Raw genomic sequence first — 13,707 nt, 5'->3', positions numbered from 1 at the left:
AAAGGCAGACAAAAGGTTAATGGGAAATATCTCTGACAGTTGCTGGATGTAATTTAGAGATGGACTACAGCCATGTAGTTACATACCAGATTTGGGATTTGGCTCCTTATATTAGAGAGATAAGGCCCAGGAAGGGATACACACATTCCACCAGAGATGAGTTTTCCAAAAAGACAGTTTCAGTCTGAAAAGGAACAGGCAGTTCGACATCTGAACCACCTGCTCTCTGTGATGCACCACCTTCCAGGCACTCTTTAAAGGTGTTGGGTGCTGGTGGTACCATTTAGTCCTCCCTCTCTTCCTGCTTCCCAGAGAGGGGTTGAGGGTGGCAGTGATGACCAGTTACTCATGTCTTAGTCCTTGTTTATCTCAGTAGCATGTAGCAAAAGAAAACAACAAAGGTATTCCTTACTCTTCCTTACTGTTCTCATTCCTCCTGTTGAACAACTGTGCCTTTTCTTATTCACTTCATGTTCCTGGGACTTGTGTCTTCCCACACACCAGCTTTACGTAGCACAGGCTGAAAAATGTTCTGCTACAGCTTCTGTATTAAGAGAGTGATTAATTAAGGTGTTCAGAATATGACTTTCATTTCAACTAGATCCACTGAGGTTGATTTTTTTCTTTTGTGTCTCCAAACTGATTCCTCTTGCAAAATATGAATTTTTTTCTCCATCTCTGACTTATCCTTTAGCTCTTTTGAAATCTTTTTTGAAAAACATCATCTCAGCCTCCAATTGTGCTTTGAACTTTGGGGCTGTGCAAAAAAGCTGTTTGGGAAGACAACTGCTAAGGTGAGGCTCTGAACTTACAGGGGCACAAATGCCCAGAAACACTGAAGAGAGGCCTGAAACCACTGGTTTGAAGGTACAAACTTTTGTGGCCCTCGTATTGTATATAATATCTTATTCAAACGACAGCTTTTCTAGAGACAGAATGTCTCCCAGTGCCATTCTGGGAAATTAAATTCAGTGTTGAGTTTGCATAAAGAGAGAGGAGAGCTACTTGCTGCTTCATCACTTTATGAGCCTGGCATCTGTACCATTGCTTAGCAAATTTTGCTTCCAGTAATCCTCTATTTCTTCGGAGCTGAGCACCAAGAGCACACTCCGAGCAATTCCTACAGAAAGACCACAAAACCAACACCTCAGAATACAATTATCACCTTTGGCTTATAATTAAAACTCCCAGGGCAATTGGTGGTACTTGCAGATGCATTACTGAGCCTGTGATTCTTCTCTCCAGCACTTTTGCAGGTGGCTGAGGGTAGGCGAGTGTGCCTGGGGTAACATTCCTGTTTGCTGGGCTGCTGGAATTCAGCTGCCCTCCTTAACAAAACAGTTTGGTTTAGACATTTTTAATGCATGTGCCACAGTGTAAGATGCATTTGGAGGAAAAGCTAAGCAGAACTAAGGCACTGAAAGGTGAGGTTGTAAAATTGGTGTTTCTCAGCTTTGATTAATATTGACTGTTAATCTTGTTTTCTCGTGCCACTGCTTTTTCCAGGTAAAAGATGTTGAAGAGCAGCCCAAAGCATCTGACAATGCCAAATACAGATGTAGTACCTCAGTATATGCCTGTGCTGGAAATCAGCAATGCAGTTTACCAACTGTCAGAGTTGGGTGTAGGGTAACAATTTAATTCAATTAATTCTGCCAGAGATGTTGGCATTCCCTTTTCACCTGTCATGCCACAACACCTAAAGACTGGTGAGTGTGGGCACACAGCTGTGCTGAACCATAGCAGAATTGCAGAGATGCTTTGGTCCCTGCTTAACTGAGCAAACTCCCATTTATGCATGTATTAGGTTTTCACTGCCTGTCGCCTGTTCCTCTCCCCCCTCTGCTTTTTCATGTTCAGTGGACTCTCCTCTCTGTGTCTCTGCCTCTCTCTCTATTTTTTTTCCTCCCTATTGTTCCCCACGTCACCAACTGTCACTCACTTCATAAAGCCGTCTGGCTCGGAGCTTAAATATTGCAGGGCAACTAAAACCCACCATCAGAGCCAATTCAGTCATATCTGCTCAGTCGTGCGACAAGATTGGGGCTTTTAGGGTAGGGAAGAAGAGAGACAAAAGTTCACTCTTCCCTGCAGAGTGCCAAGAGAGGAGGGGGACACATTTCTTCGGTGGAGCCTTTCACAGCGGCAAGTTGCTTGCTCAACATCCTTAACCTGTACGGTCTTTTTTGCCGGTAGCGTGCTCAGGAAGCGCAGGGTGGGGGTCTGCAACGAGCCCACGAGAGTTGAGAACATGAATCTGTTGACTCTTGAGTGGGCTTAGGCAGTGCCCTGCTCTTTCCTCACGACAGGCAGTCTTTAAGGGAGAAGGTGAAGTGCATAAGTACATTGCTCGCACCTTTTCCTGAGACTCGAGGGGCTGGCTGCTCGCGGGTGGAATCCTGAACATCTGAGCTGGTCCTGCCACTCGTCATCAGTCCACCCAATATCGTTGCTTGCAGCTGAGCCGACTGAGCAACCTCGAACCACTTCACTCGCAGAAAACGGAGAGGGTGGTCATGGCAGAGTTTTAAAAACAACGTGGCCGGTTCGGAAGTTGTCTCAGGAAGAGTTCAGCCAAATGTAGCAAGCTGTGAGCAAGACAGTTGGTGGAGTTAGCCAGGGAACATTTTTCCTTCTCCTGTACAGTGAGTTTTCTGTATGATAAGGTTTATCACATCTAGAATGTTGCTCTTGTGTGCTGCAGTGCTAATGTTCGAAAGGTAGCGTGGCTTATCAGCGGGACTCACAAAGGAAGAGAGGGATGGAGTTAACTGAGGTGCCTGGGGGACAATGAAGTTTATACTGTGTGTAGTCATGTTTTTTACAGAGTTGCACATGATTGGTAACTGTTGGGTGTACTTTGCTCTGTGAATTTGCAGAAAGAGGATGTTTAAATCAGTTTAGATAATGTATGTAAACAGCATAATCTTCTGCTAGACTTGTTAATGTAAGCGCTGACATTAACACACTCCTTTACACAACTTTAATGACTGAGAAAGTAGCAATTTTCTTCGGTGATTAAATTATACGTTTGCTGCTTCCTCCTGCGAGGTGTTTGTGCAAGCTGAAGGGCTGCGTTCTGTTTTTCCTTTTCTAACACGGGTGCCTGGGGTTAAAAGAATGTTATGAGGTTCAAGGGTGAGGAATATGAGTCCATCTTGTTTGAGCAAAATGCCATCATAAGCGTTTTTTTTTTTTGACTGAAAATTGGTGAAATTCCCCAGAGCTGTAGAGCTCTCAGTATTGTGTGTGTTTGTGTGTGTGTGAATATGTACACACAGTAGTTGAGGCAGACTAGTATGCGTTGGTGTGTCATAACATATGGCATTACAAATATATCCCAGCGGTATCTGAAGGAGGAGGGAAGTTTAGATGCTCAGATTTCCATGCTCTTGGCTGTACCTTCTTTTTCCCGGTGCTTGTGTATGTGTTTGTGCATTTAGGAGACTATAGATGGAGGTAGTATCTAAGAGGTGAACTTCTAGTTCCCTGTGAAGAGCTGTTTTATGAATAATGTTCCCTGTTTCACTTGTCGTGGTCCACCACTCGGTCTTTCTGGACCACTTTAGTACTCTGCATTCCTCAGAGACTTCAGACTGCTGTGGTGTGTTTAAACCAGCACATCCAAAATACCTTTCCTTTCTATTTCCCTCATACACAGGTTTTCCCTTGCCTGCAATGATATAGTGGGAAGTTCAGGATATGCAGGATGAACTCCTGACCTAGGAATAATTTCTTAGCATGCAAAAATAATGACAAAAATAATGTAATATTTGACTTGCATCACTTGAAAATGGACTACTTTCTTAGCTTTCCAGTAGGATATCTGCAGCTGGCTTCCAGATCTATGTCAGCTTGAGATAGCAGCACTGACATTTCAGAGACAGTGAGGAGTATTTTAGGTCCCACTTAGAGACCTTTGTGTTTTTCCTCGGGTTGGAGGAAAAGTCAGTGTGGCAACTGACTTCAGAAGAGGATGCAAAGAATAGCCCCAATAACTGTATTCTATATAATGTATTCTGTGAAGCAAAACTAGTCTATGTAGTAGTTATTAAGCTTATACAGTATTACTAACAAAGTAATGGTGTTGTAATTGCTGTTCTTACCTAACAGAGTGGTTGCTAATGTAGAATTAATAAATGCAGTCTAGAGAGAATCCGGGTTTATTGTAGGTGCAAGATGGGCGCCAACGTGAGATCTGTTTGACCCCTGTGTGGTGTTCTGGTGCAGGAGAGCTTGGGTGCTTGAAAGCTGCACTCTCTTTTCTAACCACTGCAGCTGCATGCTGATAAATCTGTTCCACTGTATTGCTGGTGAGTGTTTGTACGCGTATGAAATCCAAGCAGGCTCACGCAACTAAGCCTACGAGGCACCACAGAAGACTCTCACCTGGAAAAGGAGATAAATATACTCCCTGGCTGAAAAGTAATTGCCCATTTAGTGCCATGAAAGAAAGAATTTAGCAAGCAGCTTGCTCTGGCTTCCCAGCCCTTCTCCTGCTAATAAATCATTGTGATCAGGCAAATCAGCAAATAAGCAAACGACCATCTTTCTGTTCTCAAAGCATATTAGGGAAATACTGATTGAAAGCAGCAAAAGATATCAGCGGGAAAACCTAAATCTTTTAAATTTAGCGTAATTTGTGGTCTTTCTCTTTCTTTTTTCTTCCCTTAGACAGTAAGAAATGGGTGACTGGAGTTTCTTGGGGAACATTTTAGAGCAGGTGAACGAGCAATCCACTGTCATCGGGAGAGTTTGGCTCACAGTGCTCTTCATTTTCCGCATCCTGATCCTGGGAACGGCGGCCGAGCTGGTGTGGGGAGACGAACAGTCAGACTTTGTGTGCAACACCCAGCAACCTGGTTGTGAGAACGTCTGCTATGACGAGGCCTTCCCCATCTCCCACATCCGGCTCTGGGTCCTGCAGATCATTTTTGTATCCACGCCTTCGCTGATGTACTTTGGGCATGCTGTGCACCACGTCCGCATGGAGGAGAAGAGGAAAGAGAGGGAGGAAGCTGAGCGGCGCCAGCAGGCCGAGGTGGACGAAGAGAAGCTGCCCCTTGCTCCAAACCAAAACAAAGGCAACAACCCTGATGCAACCAAGAAGTTTCGCCTGGAAGGTACTCTCCTGAGAACGTATATCTTCCACATCATTTTCAAAACCCTCTTTGAGGTGGGATTCATAGTAGGTCAGTACTTCCTGTATGGCTTCCGGATTCTCCCCCTTTACCGCTGCGGGCGGTGGCCCTGTCCCAATCTTGTGGACTGTTTTGTCTCCAGGCCCACGGAGAAGACCATCTTTATTATGTTCATGTTGGTGGTGGCTGCCGTATCCCTCTTCCTCAACCTGGTGGAGATCAGTCACTTGATCCTGAAAAGAATCCGGAGGGCTCTGAGAAGACCAGCAGAGGAACCGCTTGGAGAGGTCCCGGAGAAGCCTCTCCCTGCCATCACAGTCCCCACCATCCCAAAGGCCAAAGGCTACAAGCTGCTGGAAGAAGAGAAGCCGGTGTCCCTCTATTTCCCTCTCACGGAAGTAGGGGTTGAGCCCAGCCCCCTTCCATCAGCCTACAATGAGTTTGAGGAGAAGATTGGGGTGGCTCCACTGGAAGATCTCTCCAGGGCATTTGATGAGAGGTTGCCATCGTATGCACCAGCTAAGGAACCAGAAGAGGAGAAAGTAAGAGCGGAGGAGGAGGAGGAGCTAGAAGAGCAGCCTGAGGAGCCAGGGGTGAAGAAAGCAGAAGAGGAGGTGGTGAGCGATGAAGTGGAAGGGCCTTCAGCACCTGCTGAACTCGCCACCGATATGAGACCCCTCAGCAGGCTAAGTAAAGCCAGCAGCCGGGCCAGGTCAGATGATTTGACTGTATGAAGGTGCAGGATACAGGGAGCACATGAAAAGGAAAAAGTTGAAGAGAAAAGGAGAGATAGAGAAAGAATCAAAAGATATTTTTAAGCAAAGCGCTAAAGTGGCCATTTGAATATTATTTCCTTTCATGATTCCCAACTGGAAAGGTACTACCATGGTAACTGTGCCTTATTTGCCCTGTATGTCCCTGTATTTCCCTGTTTCCACATGCCAGCTCGCTCCTTACAGTAATATCTACACTGTACACATAACTGATGTATTTTAAAACCTAACATGGCAGTGATACTCAAATGTTGCCACTGTGAACGTATTTACTGAAAGCCTTGTGTTCCACATTTGTCTGGGAATGTGGGGAGGATCTGTCTTTCAGCCAGCAAGGGGGAAGACTGATCAACAACTGTATCTAGTCTTTCTGTTTCCACCTATGGCTCGCTGAGCAGATCTCCCCTTTGCTGTTGGCATGGAATTGCAGTTAAATTTAATCCACAAAGTGAATTCTGTGCTTAGCATCAACACACTAAAATAGTAAGCCCAACTTCCCTTCTCTATCCAGAAAATAAAATCCCAAAATGTTCCCAGTTTCTCTGTGAATGCATATCTGACTTAGGTAAAAATATTTTCCCTTTGTCAAAAATATTTCTGCCCTTCAAGTGAGATTGACAGTGGGCAAGGTTAACAGTGGCTCCCTACTAGGATTTAGCAGATGCCCAGAGAAGGATTATTTGTTCCCAAGAGGGTCACCCAGCCCTGAGACTATTTCAGTATACTGGAAAGAATAAATTCAAGTGATATTTTTTACTTGTAGCCTTGTGACTTAAAGATCTGAAGCTTGATTTAGCCAAGCAAGCGTGGGAAGGCTTCTGAGAAAGGAGGGAACAGCTACAGCCCCCAGAGCATGAAACCAAATACAAGCCTTCATGGTATGATCCTGACATGTGCTCAGTTCCTGGAGCTTGCAGGCTTCCAGGCACTCAGCAAATCTCAGGTACAGAGTCCTGAAGGCACCTGTGGATGTACACCAGGGGTCTGGGTAACTATGTGACTTCTTAAACCTCTAAATACAAAACTGGTTGGTCAAGTTTGAAAAGACTGGTATGGTAATAGTCTTCTTTGACATCTTTTGTTTTTAATTTGACAGATAGGAGCCGTTCAGTGGGCTACTTCTCTATTAAATGCCAAAGTCTCACTCAAGTAAGACAAGGCCTTTCAAAAGATGATTTAGACCTTTTGTGCCAACAGGTCTGTACAGAACTCTGAGACTCAGAAAAATATTTTTTACGGAAGGCAGAAAATCATGTGCTTGCAATGTTTAAATGTCTAATATAGATTTCTAAGTTTAGGACTACAGCAGCACCTTTTGGCTGGGACAGTGCAGCAATGTGTTCAAAAGCTTCAGGTTAGCAGCCGTGTCCCCCCAAAACTGAGCCTCATGCCAAAAAAGTGCAGGTATGCACTCTCATCTGCTCTGCTCTGCAAACCTCAGACCCTGCCATCTCAGCAAATTCTTTCTGCTGGGCTGCAGCCTATCCCATTGTTCCCGGGGCAGGCTTTAATCCAGGTCAGGGAAAAAAGGTCTTTGGCACAATGAGTAAAAACTCATCCCAGCCATCAGCTAGAAAAGACCCCCCGCGGCCTCCCATTGTAGCAGGTTTGACTCAGAGCCCCTGGGAGTCAAACGGGGCGTCTGCGAGAGCTCTGGGCAGGCTCGGCTCACACCTCCAGTCCCGCTGCCCCACGTCCCAGCCCAGGCAGCCCCCGGTGCAGTCACTCCTGTCACTCGCTGGTCTAATCCAGTTTCCCTGCCCAGGTAACTCAGCTGCCCCTGGTGAGCGCAGAGGTGGCTGGACTTCACTGCCGAGTGACGTTAAGCTGTACATATGTAGAAAGTTTGTGGGGTGCACTGGGGTTCTTCAGCACCACAGCGGTGCCACGTATTTTATTATTTTTTACACTATTAATCCTTTTGCTCCTCTTGAGCCCATGTATTTTCCCCAAGGTGTGCAGCCTGAGGTCGAAACCTTTGCTCCTTAGACAAAGGCTGTTAGGTTGTCCTTCCTTGTGAAGGAAGGCTGGAAGGTACCTCCTCAGTTTCAGGAAGGAATAGGACAAAGCAAAAGGACATGCAGAGAGAGAGAGAGTGTCTGTAGATTACAATTTATCCACGCTCCTAATACAGGAACAGGAGAACAGTTATCACAGACGAAAGGCAACTGAGGAAAGAGAATGTTTTTCAGAAGGAAAAGAGTCCACTGTGCCCAATTCAAGATACTAGAATTCAAGAAAGGGCAAAGATTTAGACGAACAAGAAAATCACCATATTTATACTAGATGGGATCTATTACTTCTTTATTTTTCCCACAGAAAGTTAGAGTTTTAATGGTTCTGAGGATTGACCAGCCTACTTGTTGAAGGGGCTTGGAAACATACTTTCCTGTAGGTAAAAACCAAAACCCTGTAAAGGTTTAGTATGAGGGGTCTTCTGCCTTCTTCAGAGCATCTAACCTTTCCAGATAACAGTGTACTGGACTAGATGAATCACTAGGTGAATCACGCCCACCCCTGTTGCTTTCTAATTGACAATTCCACTCCTGCTCTCAACCTCTGACATTCATACCTTCGTTAGACCCCGGGGGCTACTTAAAGATGAGTGCTTACACTCATCAGGAGTGTATGGTTCACAACAGGGCTGTCAGGCAGGCCAGTCTTTGATCACCACATGGTGGGTACGTCATTCTTTCTCACTGGAGAGCCTCTGTAAAATGCACTATATGCACTCAATGGACACTGTAGTTCTTCCACAGCCGCCGCAGGAACGCTTGTTTCTTCCTCCGGGTCACGACTGCGCAGTGAGACGAGCCAGCGTCTTCCTCCTGCATCCAGTCAACTTCTTGATTTTTTTTTTTTATTTTTTTTTTTTTTAAAAAGCCAGTTTTCAAGTACCCTGCCAGGCTGCTGGTGAATCTGTAGCCACCAAGGACGGGCCACGGCATCAGGACATGGGCAGGGAACTGATAGTCCGGTCTTCCGGCATTCAGCCTCATCTCTGCGATGAAATCACTGTGGGACTGTCAGCAAGTCATTCTTCCTTCTTGTGCAATTGGGAATAATTTTCTACCTTACAGTGATGATGTGAGGCTTGATATATTGTGTTAGTAATGGAAAGGGAGGTCCTTGGATGGAAGGCCCTACAGATGAGCAAAGGATTATTGCTATTTCTGGATGTGATAGCACATAAATGTGTTTTATTCCCTCTCAATGAGACAAATTTAAATGTTTATTCAAGAAATTCCTAGCGAAGTTGCATAACAGCCTCAGAGCTGTGGATTCACTGTATGATTCTGCTTACAAATAATTATGCAAAACATACATATATATATGAAGAACAGGGAAAATTATCTCCTTGGGAAGGGGGAAGTCACTGGACAATTAGAGCCATGCCTGGATCATTTAAAGGTGTGTTTACCCCCTTGGCTCCCTGCGCAAAGAAATTACTAACTGATCACATGGCTCTCTGCAAGGAGCATAAAATGCAAGTGTCAAAATCACCAAAGGAGGTGATAGTAGAAGAGAAAGGTAGTCTCTTAGCTTACAATAGCATGTGGAGGTTGGTGTTCTCTAGTGTCTAGAGCAGTGGACCTAGGATAATAATCTTAGATTTATTTCCAGCTCTGCTTCTGACTTGCTGTGATAATCACTTTACCTCTCAGTGCCTGTTTTCTCCACCTGTAAAATGGGTTGTAAGAATTTCCACCTACCTCACAGGGATGTTGTGAGGCTTCCTTAATTCTGTTTGTAAAGTAAGTAGGAATGATCTGATGAAAAGCACTGCTGAAATGCATGGTATCCTTGTTATTTCCTGGCAGAACTGCTAACTCGGTTAATGTATGACTCCTCGACCAGAAGGGCAGTAGTTTGGAAATGTGAACACTGCACTGCACTGACAACATTAACACGGATGTGGATTTGCCATGGGTAAAAAAGACTTGGTTGATTACCTCATCCTTCTCTCCCACCTTAGCCTTGGCCTTGCCAGATACGAAGCTGTGGTGACAGTGTGGTTACATGGACCCCTCTTCATCCCCAGCATCCATTCTGGGGCAGAATTTATGCTTAAATAAGGCGGTTCCTGGAGTGCCAGGTTCGGGTTGGTGGAGCTCTGACAGTTTTAAAGTCCTTGCAAGGGAGAGGGCTGTATCACACAGTACATTGCTGGGCTTCTGTTTCAAACCACTCAGTGTCATAGACACCAACAATCTCGTAGTGCTGAAACAAAATGAGGTGCAGATTCCTCCTCCTGTAGGAGGGGAGAGATTTGGGGGGGGGTGGTGGATCTCTGCTCTCTAGGTCTGTGTGGGCATGAAATCTACTTACTGAGGGGGGAAGTCCCATCTCTCCTGCCACTCAGTAACTCACTGACTGTGCAGTTTTACATTTAAAGAGCGGCTGTGTCACACAATGATGAAAAAAGGTGGCAGTTTGCTGTTTTGTATAGAAAATGGCTTTTCAGGCTGACAACTGAAAGTAATCCTAGCCTAGGCGTAGTTTTGTTTAGTAAAGGCAGGAACATCCATGAGAACTAGGCTAAAGCCTTCCTGTAAGCCCAAGGCAGTTGTTATAAAACAGGATATGGTGCCAGATTTCCTGAGGGCCAGGGTTGGGTAAACGTACCAAAATCGGGGGACTTGTCTAAGTGTTGGAATAAGTTTTTTCCCCAAAAGAATGACACCACCATTTTTTAGGCTCTGTGTGTGCTAAACCATTTAACATGGCTCAGGAAAGGCTTTTTGCCAACACCAAGTATGATTATACAGCTGAGTAGTAACCATGGCAAATGAATGTGTGTCGATTTGCCAAGACATAGCCTGGCACACAGTCCTTTCCTGGCAACCAGCTTGGCAAGCACCTATTTCAGTAGAAGAGGCAAGACTCATGTATCTGTCAACAATTCAAGCTTTTCTCTCAACAGCCTGATGTACAAAGAGACACTGAAGGTTTGTGCAGCCTAGAGAGGAGGGGGCTAGGGGTATGGGGTCAGGTACCTAATGGGGAGTTCCAGAGGAGATGGAGGCAGACTCTCAGTGGAGGGGAGTTCCAGAGAAGATGGAGGCAGACTCTCAACAGAGGCGCACAGCAAAAGATCAGAGGCAACAATCACAAAGAGCAGTGAAGGAAAATTTTGACTAAAAAATTCTGACGAGGGAAAAAATTGTTCAAGTGGAGACTGGTTCAGCACTAAAGCGGGTGCCCAGAGGAGGGGTGGGATCTTCATCCTTGGGGGATGAAGCTTGACTGGGAAAAGCCTTGTGCACCCTAGTCTGACTTTGCATTGAGCTGAAGGTTGGGCCAGCTGGTCCCTTCCAGCCTGAACTACCTATCCCATGGGATACCCCAAGTTGAAAGCTCAGTGCAGCCACTGCATGGTGGGATGACGTGTAGGGCACTTTCTGCCTCTCCAGGGTGTTCTGGTAGAGCTGGTTTAAACTGTCCCAAACCAACTAACCAGGCACTGCATACACAGAATAAACTGTGCAAGTGTTCAAGGCCAGGTCGGACGGGGCTTTGAGCAACCTGGTCTGGTGGAATATGTGCCTGCCCATGGCAGGGGGGTTGGAATGAGATGATCCTTAAGGATCCCTTCCAACCTAAACCATTCTATGATTCTGTGATTCTATGAACTGATGTTTGGTAGCTACAGAAGCTGCTTGAGACCAGAATCGTGTTGTGTAACTGGTTTGGAAAAAGCATCACAAATAAAAAAAAAAAAAAAAAAAAAAAAAAAAAAAAAAAAAAGAAAGAGTAAAAAAAGAGAGTATGCTTGTCAACAGATAAAATCATGGAACTGTAAGAGGCTTAGGTCTTTCCAGCTCCCTTTAATTTCAGTGTCAAGTGTGCCTTTAAATCCATCTGAAAGTGCAGAGGACTGCATTTTAACATTCTGTCAACAAAAACCTGTGTGTTTTAAAGCTTGCTGATCTGGGATGAAGCAGCACTGAATAGAAATGGTGATTACAGAGCTACTGACAGAACATTTTGAAAAAAACAAAGACTGCTGGCCTTCGCCTTGCTAGGTCCAGCCTGGCATAGTAAAAGCAAACCAGGCATTTATTGGTTTCCAAGGTGGAAAGGCTGCCTTGGTTGGAAAATCATGGAGTATCCCATCAAAAATCTTTTAAAACAAGGTAGAAAAGAATTTATGATGAAACTTTAAGCGGCAAAACTGGCTCCTATGGTGCTTCCCTGAAGCTCAGGGGACAGTTGGATTGAAGGGTGATCGGGGTAAGGAAAGCCAGTTACAGATGAGCGTACCAGAAAATCCTGGCTTACAGGCAGCTGCAGGGCAGAGGCTGTGCAGGAGGGCAGCAGGGAATTCCAGCTCCTGGCACAGCATGCTGGCTGACAGGCAGGCTGCAGGCAGAGGCTGAAGTGGGGAGAGCTGCGAGCTCATCGGCTGGGTACCTCACTGAAAGGACAAGGCAGGCCAACTTGAGACATGAATTAAACCCAGCCTGCCACCAAATCTGGTGTTCCTGGATTTTAAGAAGGTCAGCAACTTTAAAGTATTTTAAATGAACTTCCATGTGCTGGCTCCTCTATTTACCTGGTATAGCAGGGAACCAGAACTATCATAGGCAATGCTTTTTTTTTTTTTTCCCCTCAATCCTTCCACTTAACTATATGAAGAATTACTGGGACAAAAATGTCCAGGTAACTTACTCAATACATATATGTTAGTTCAAAGAAGAATCATAGACAACCCTGTGAAGGAGTCCATCTATTGCCAGTGAACATCATCATCTGAACTCATCACAAATAAATTCCAAAGAAACGCAGAAATCAGAGCGATGTGGGAATACTTCCAGCTTCAGAGTTCTTGTTTATGAAAACCTCTGGAGAGAAGAGAAAAGAAAATGGATGGCTGGCTGCCAGCTAAGCCTATTTGTCATAAATATGCCCTGTAGCATCTTCTGGAAACCTGTGCTGTTTCTAAATATACTCTTGGCCAAAACCCATGACTTAATTCAGTATGCTGCACCTTTCCGCTTTACTTGAAAGACTTGATTTTAGTTCTCTCTACAAACTGAACATAAAACAGCCACATTCACTTTAATATATGGAAGAATAAAATATGGAACTGAGCGGAAATCTGTCAATGTACCGGTCAGCCCTCCTTCCTCACGCGCTGCCTCTCCTCACATGCAAAGAACAAGGTTTAAGACCTATGACCAAACTCTGCCTTGTTTTTTAACCTTGTGTTGAAGTGAGTGGAGTTGCCAAGGCGTAAACAAGAGCAGAATTTGGCTTTGTATGATTTATTTTTCAAAGGATTTCCTGTTAACTTCTGTCTTTAAACAGGAACCAACAGCTAACATTGCCCCACGACCTGCCAACGCAGAACAAAACAACCACAAATGCCTCCAAACTCAGGAATCTCATCAGTTTAGAAAAGAACAGTTCCTAAGTAGCAGATAGAGAAAGGAAGAACAGGGAAGGCGTGATCTCGGCTCTGCACTGACAGCCAGCAATACCACAAGCTGTAAAGTAAAAGGCCTCAGATCAGATACCCTGATAATCTCCTCCCTCAGTTCATTTCTCCGTGAAATCTGAATGATTTTTTTCTCTTTGCAATGCAGTAGACAAGGAGACAAATTTCAAACCAAGATGACTGAGGGCAAGACAGAAAGCCAAACAATCAAAGAGACTGTGGGACTAATCCGGTCACTTGGCACAACCAAACATAGATTTGTTTTCCTAGTGGAATGAGTTGTAACGAATAAAGGTTCCTGATTTTCAATCAGCAGGGACTCCTTGCTTTGTTAAACTCCCAACTTGATTCT

General features: G+C 44.9%; 1 protein-coding gene across 3 annotated transcripts in view; it reads left to right on the top strand.

Annotated features, from left to right (window-relative positions):
• The window catches only part of GJA8 (gap junction protein alpha 8), a 35,600-nt gene extending 29,636 nt beyond the window's left edge, over positions 1-5,964 (top strand). For 2 of the 3 annotated variants that reach the window (XM_039383361.1, XM_039383359.1), the window contains one exon: positions 4,675-5,964. In XM_039383361.1, the coding sequence (XP_039239295.1) occupies positions 4,685-5,875 (1,191 nt within the window). In that variant the 5' untranslated portion in view covers positions 4,675-4,684 and the 3' untranslated portion in view covers positions 5,876-5,964. The remainder of the gene's footprint in view (positions 1-4,674) is intronic. The other variant, XM_039383360.1, reaches the window with a different exon arrangement.
• Positions 5,965-13,707: the final 7,743 nt, after the last annotated feature.

Source organism: Pipra filicauda, unplaced genomic scaffold (assembly GCF_003945595.2).
Source record: "Pipra filicauda isolate LSUMZ 115617 unplaced genomic scaffold, ASM394559v2 scaffold306_size1276767_pilon, whole genome shotgun sequence".
Classification (NCBI taxonomy): domain Eukaryota; kingdom Metazoa; phylum Chordata; class Aves; order Passeriformes; family Pipridae; genus Pipra; species Pipra filicauda.
The sequence above is the reverse complement of the archived record's forward strand: the minus strand, read 5'-3'. Positions and strand labels throughout refer to the sequence as shown.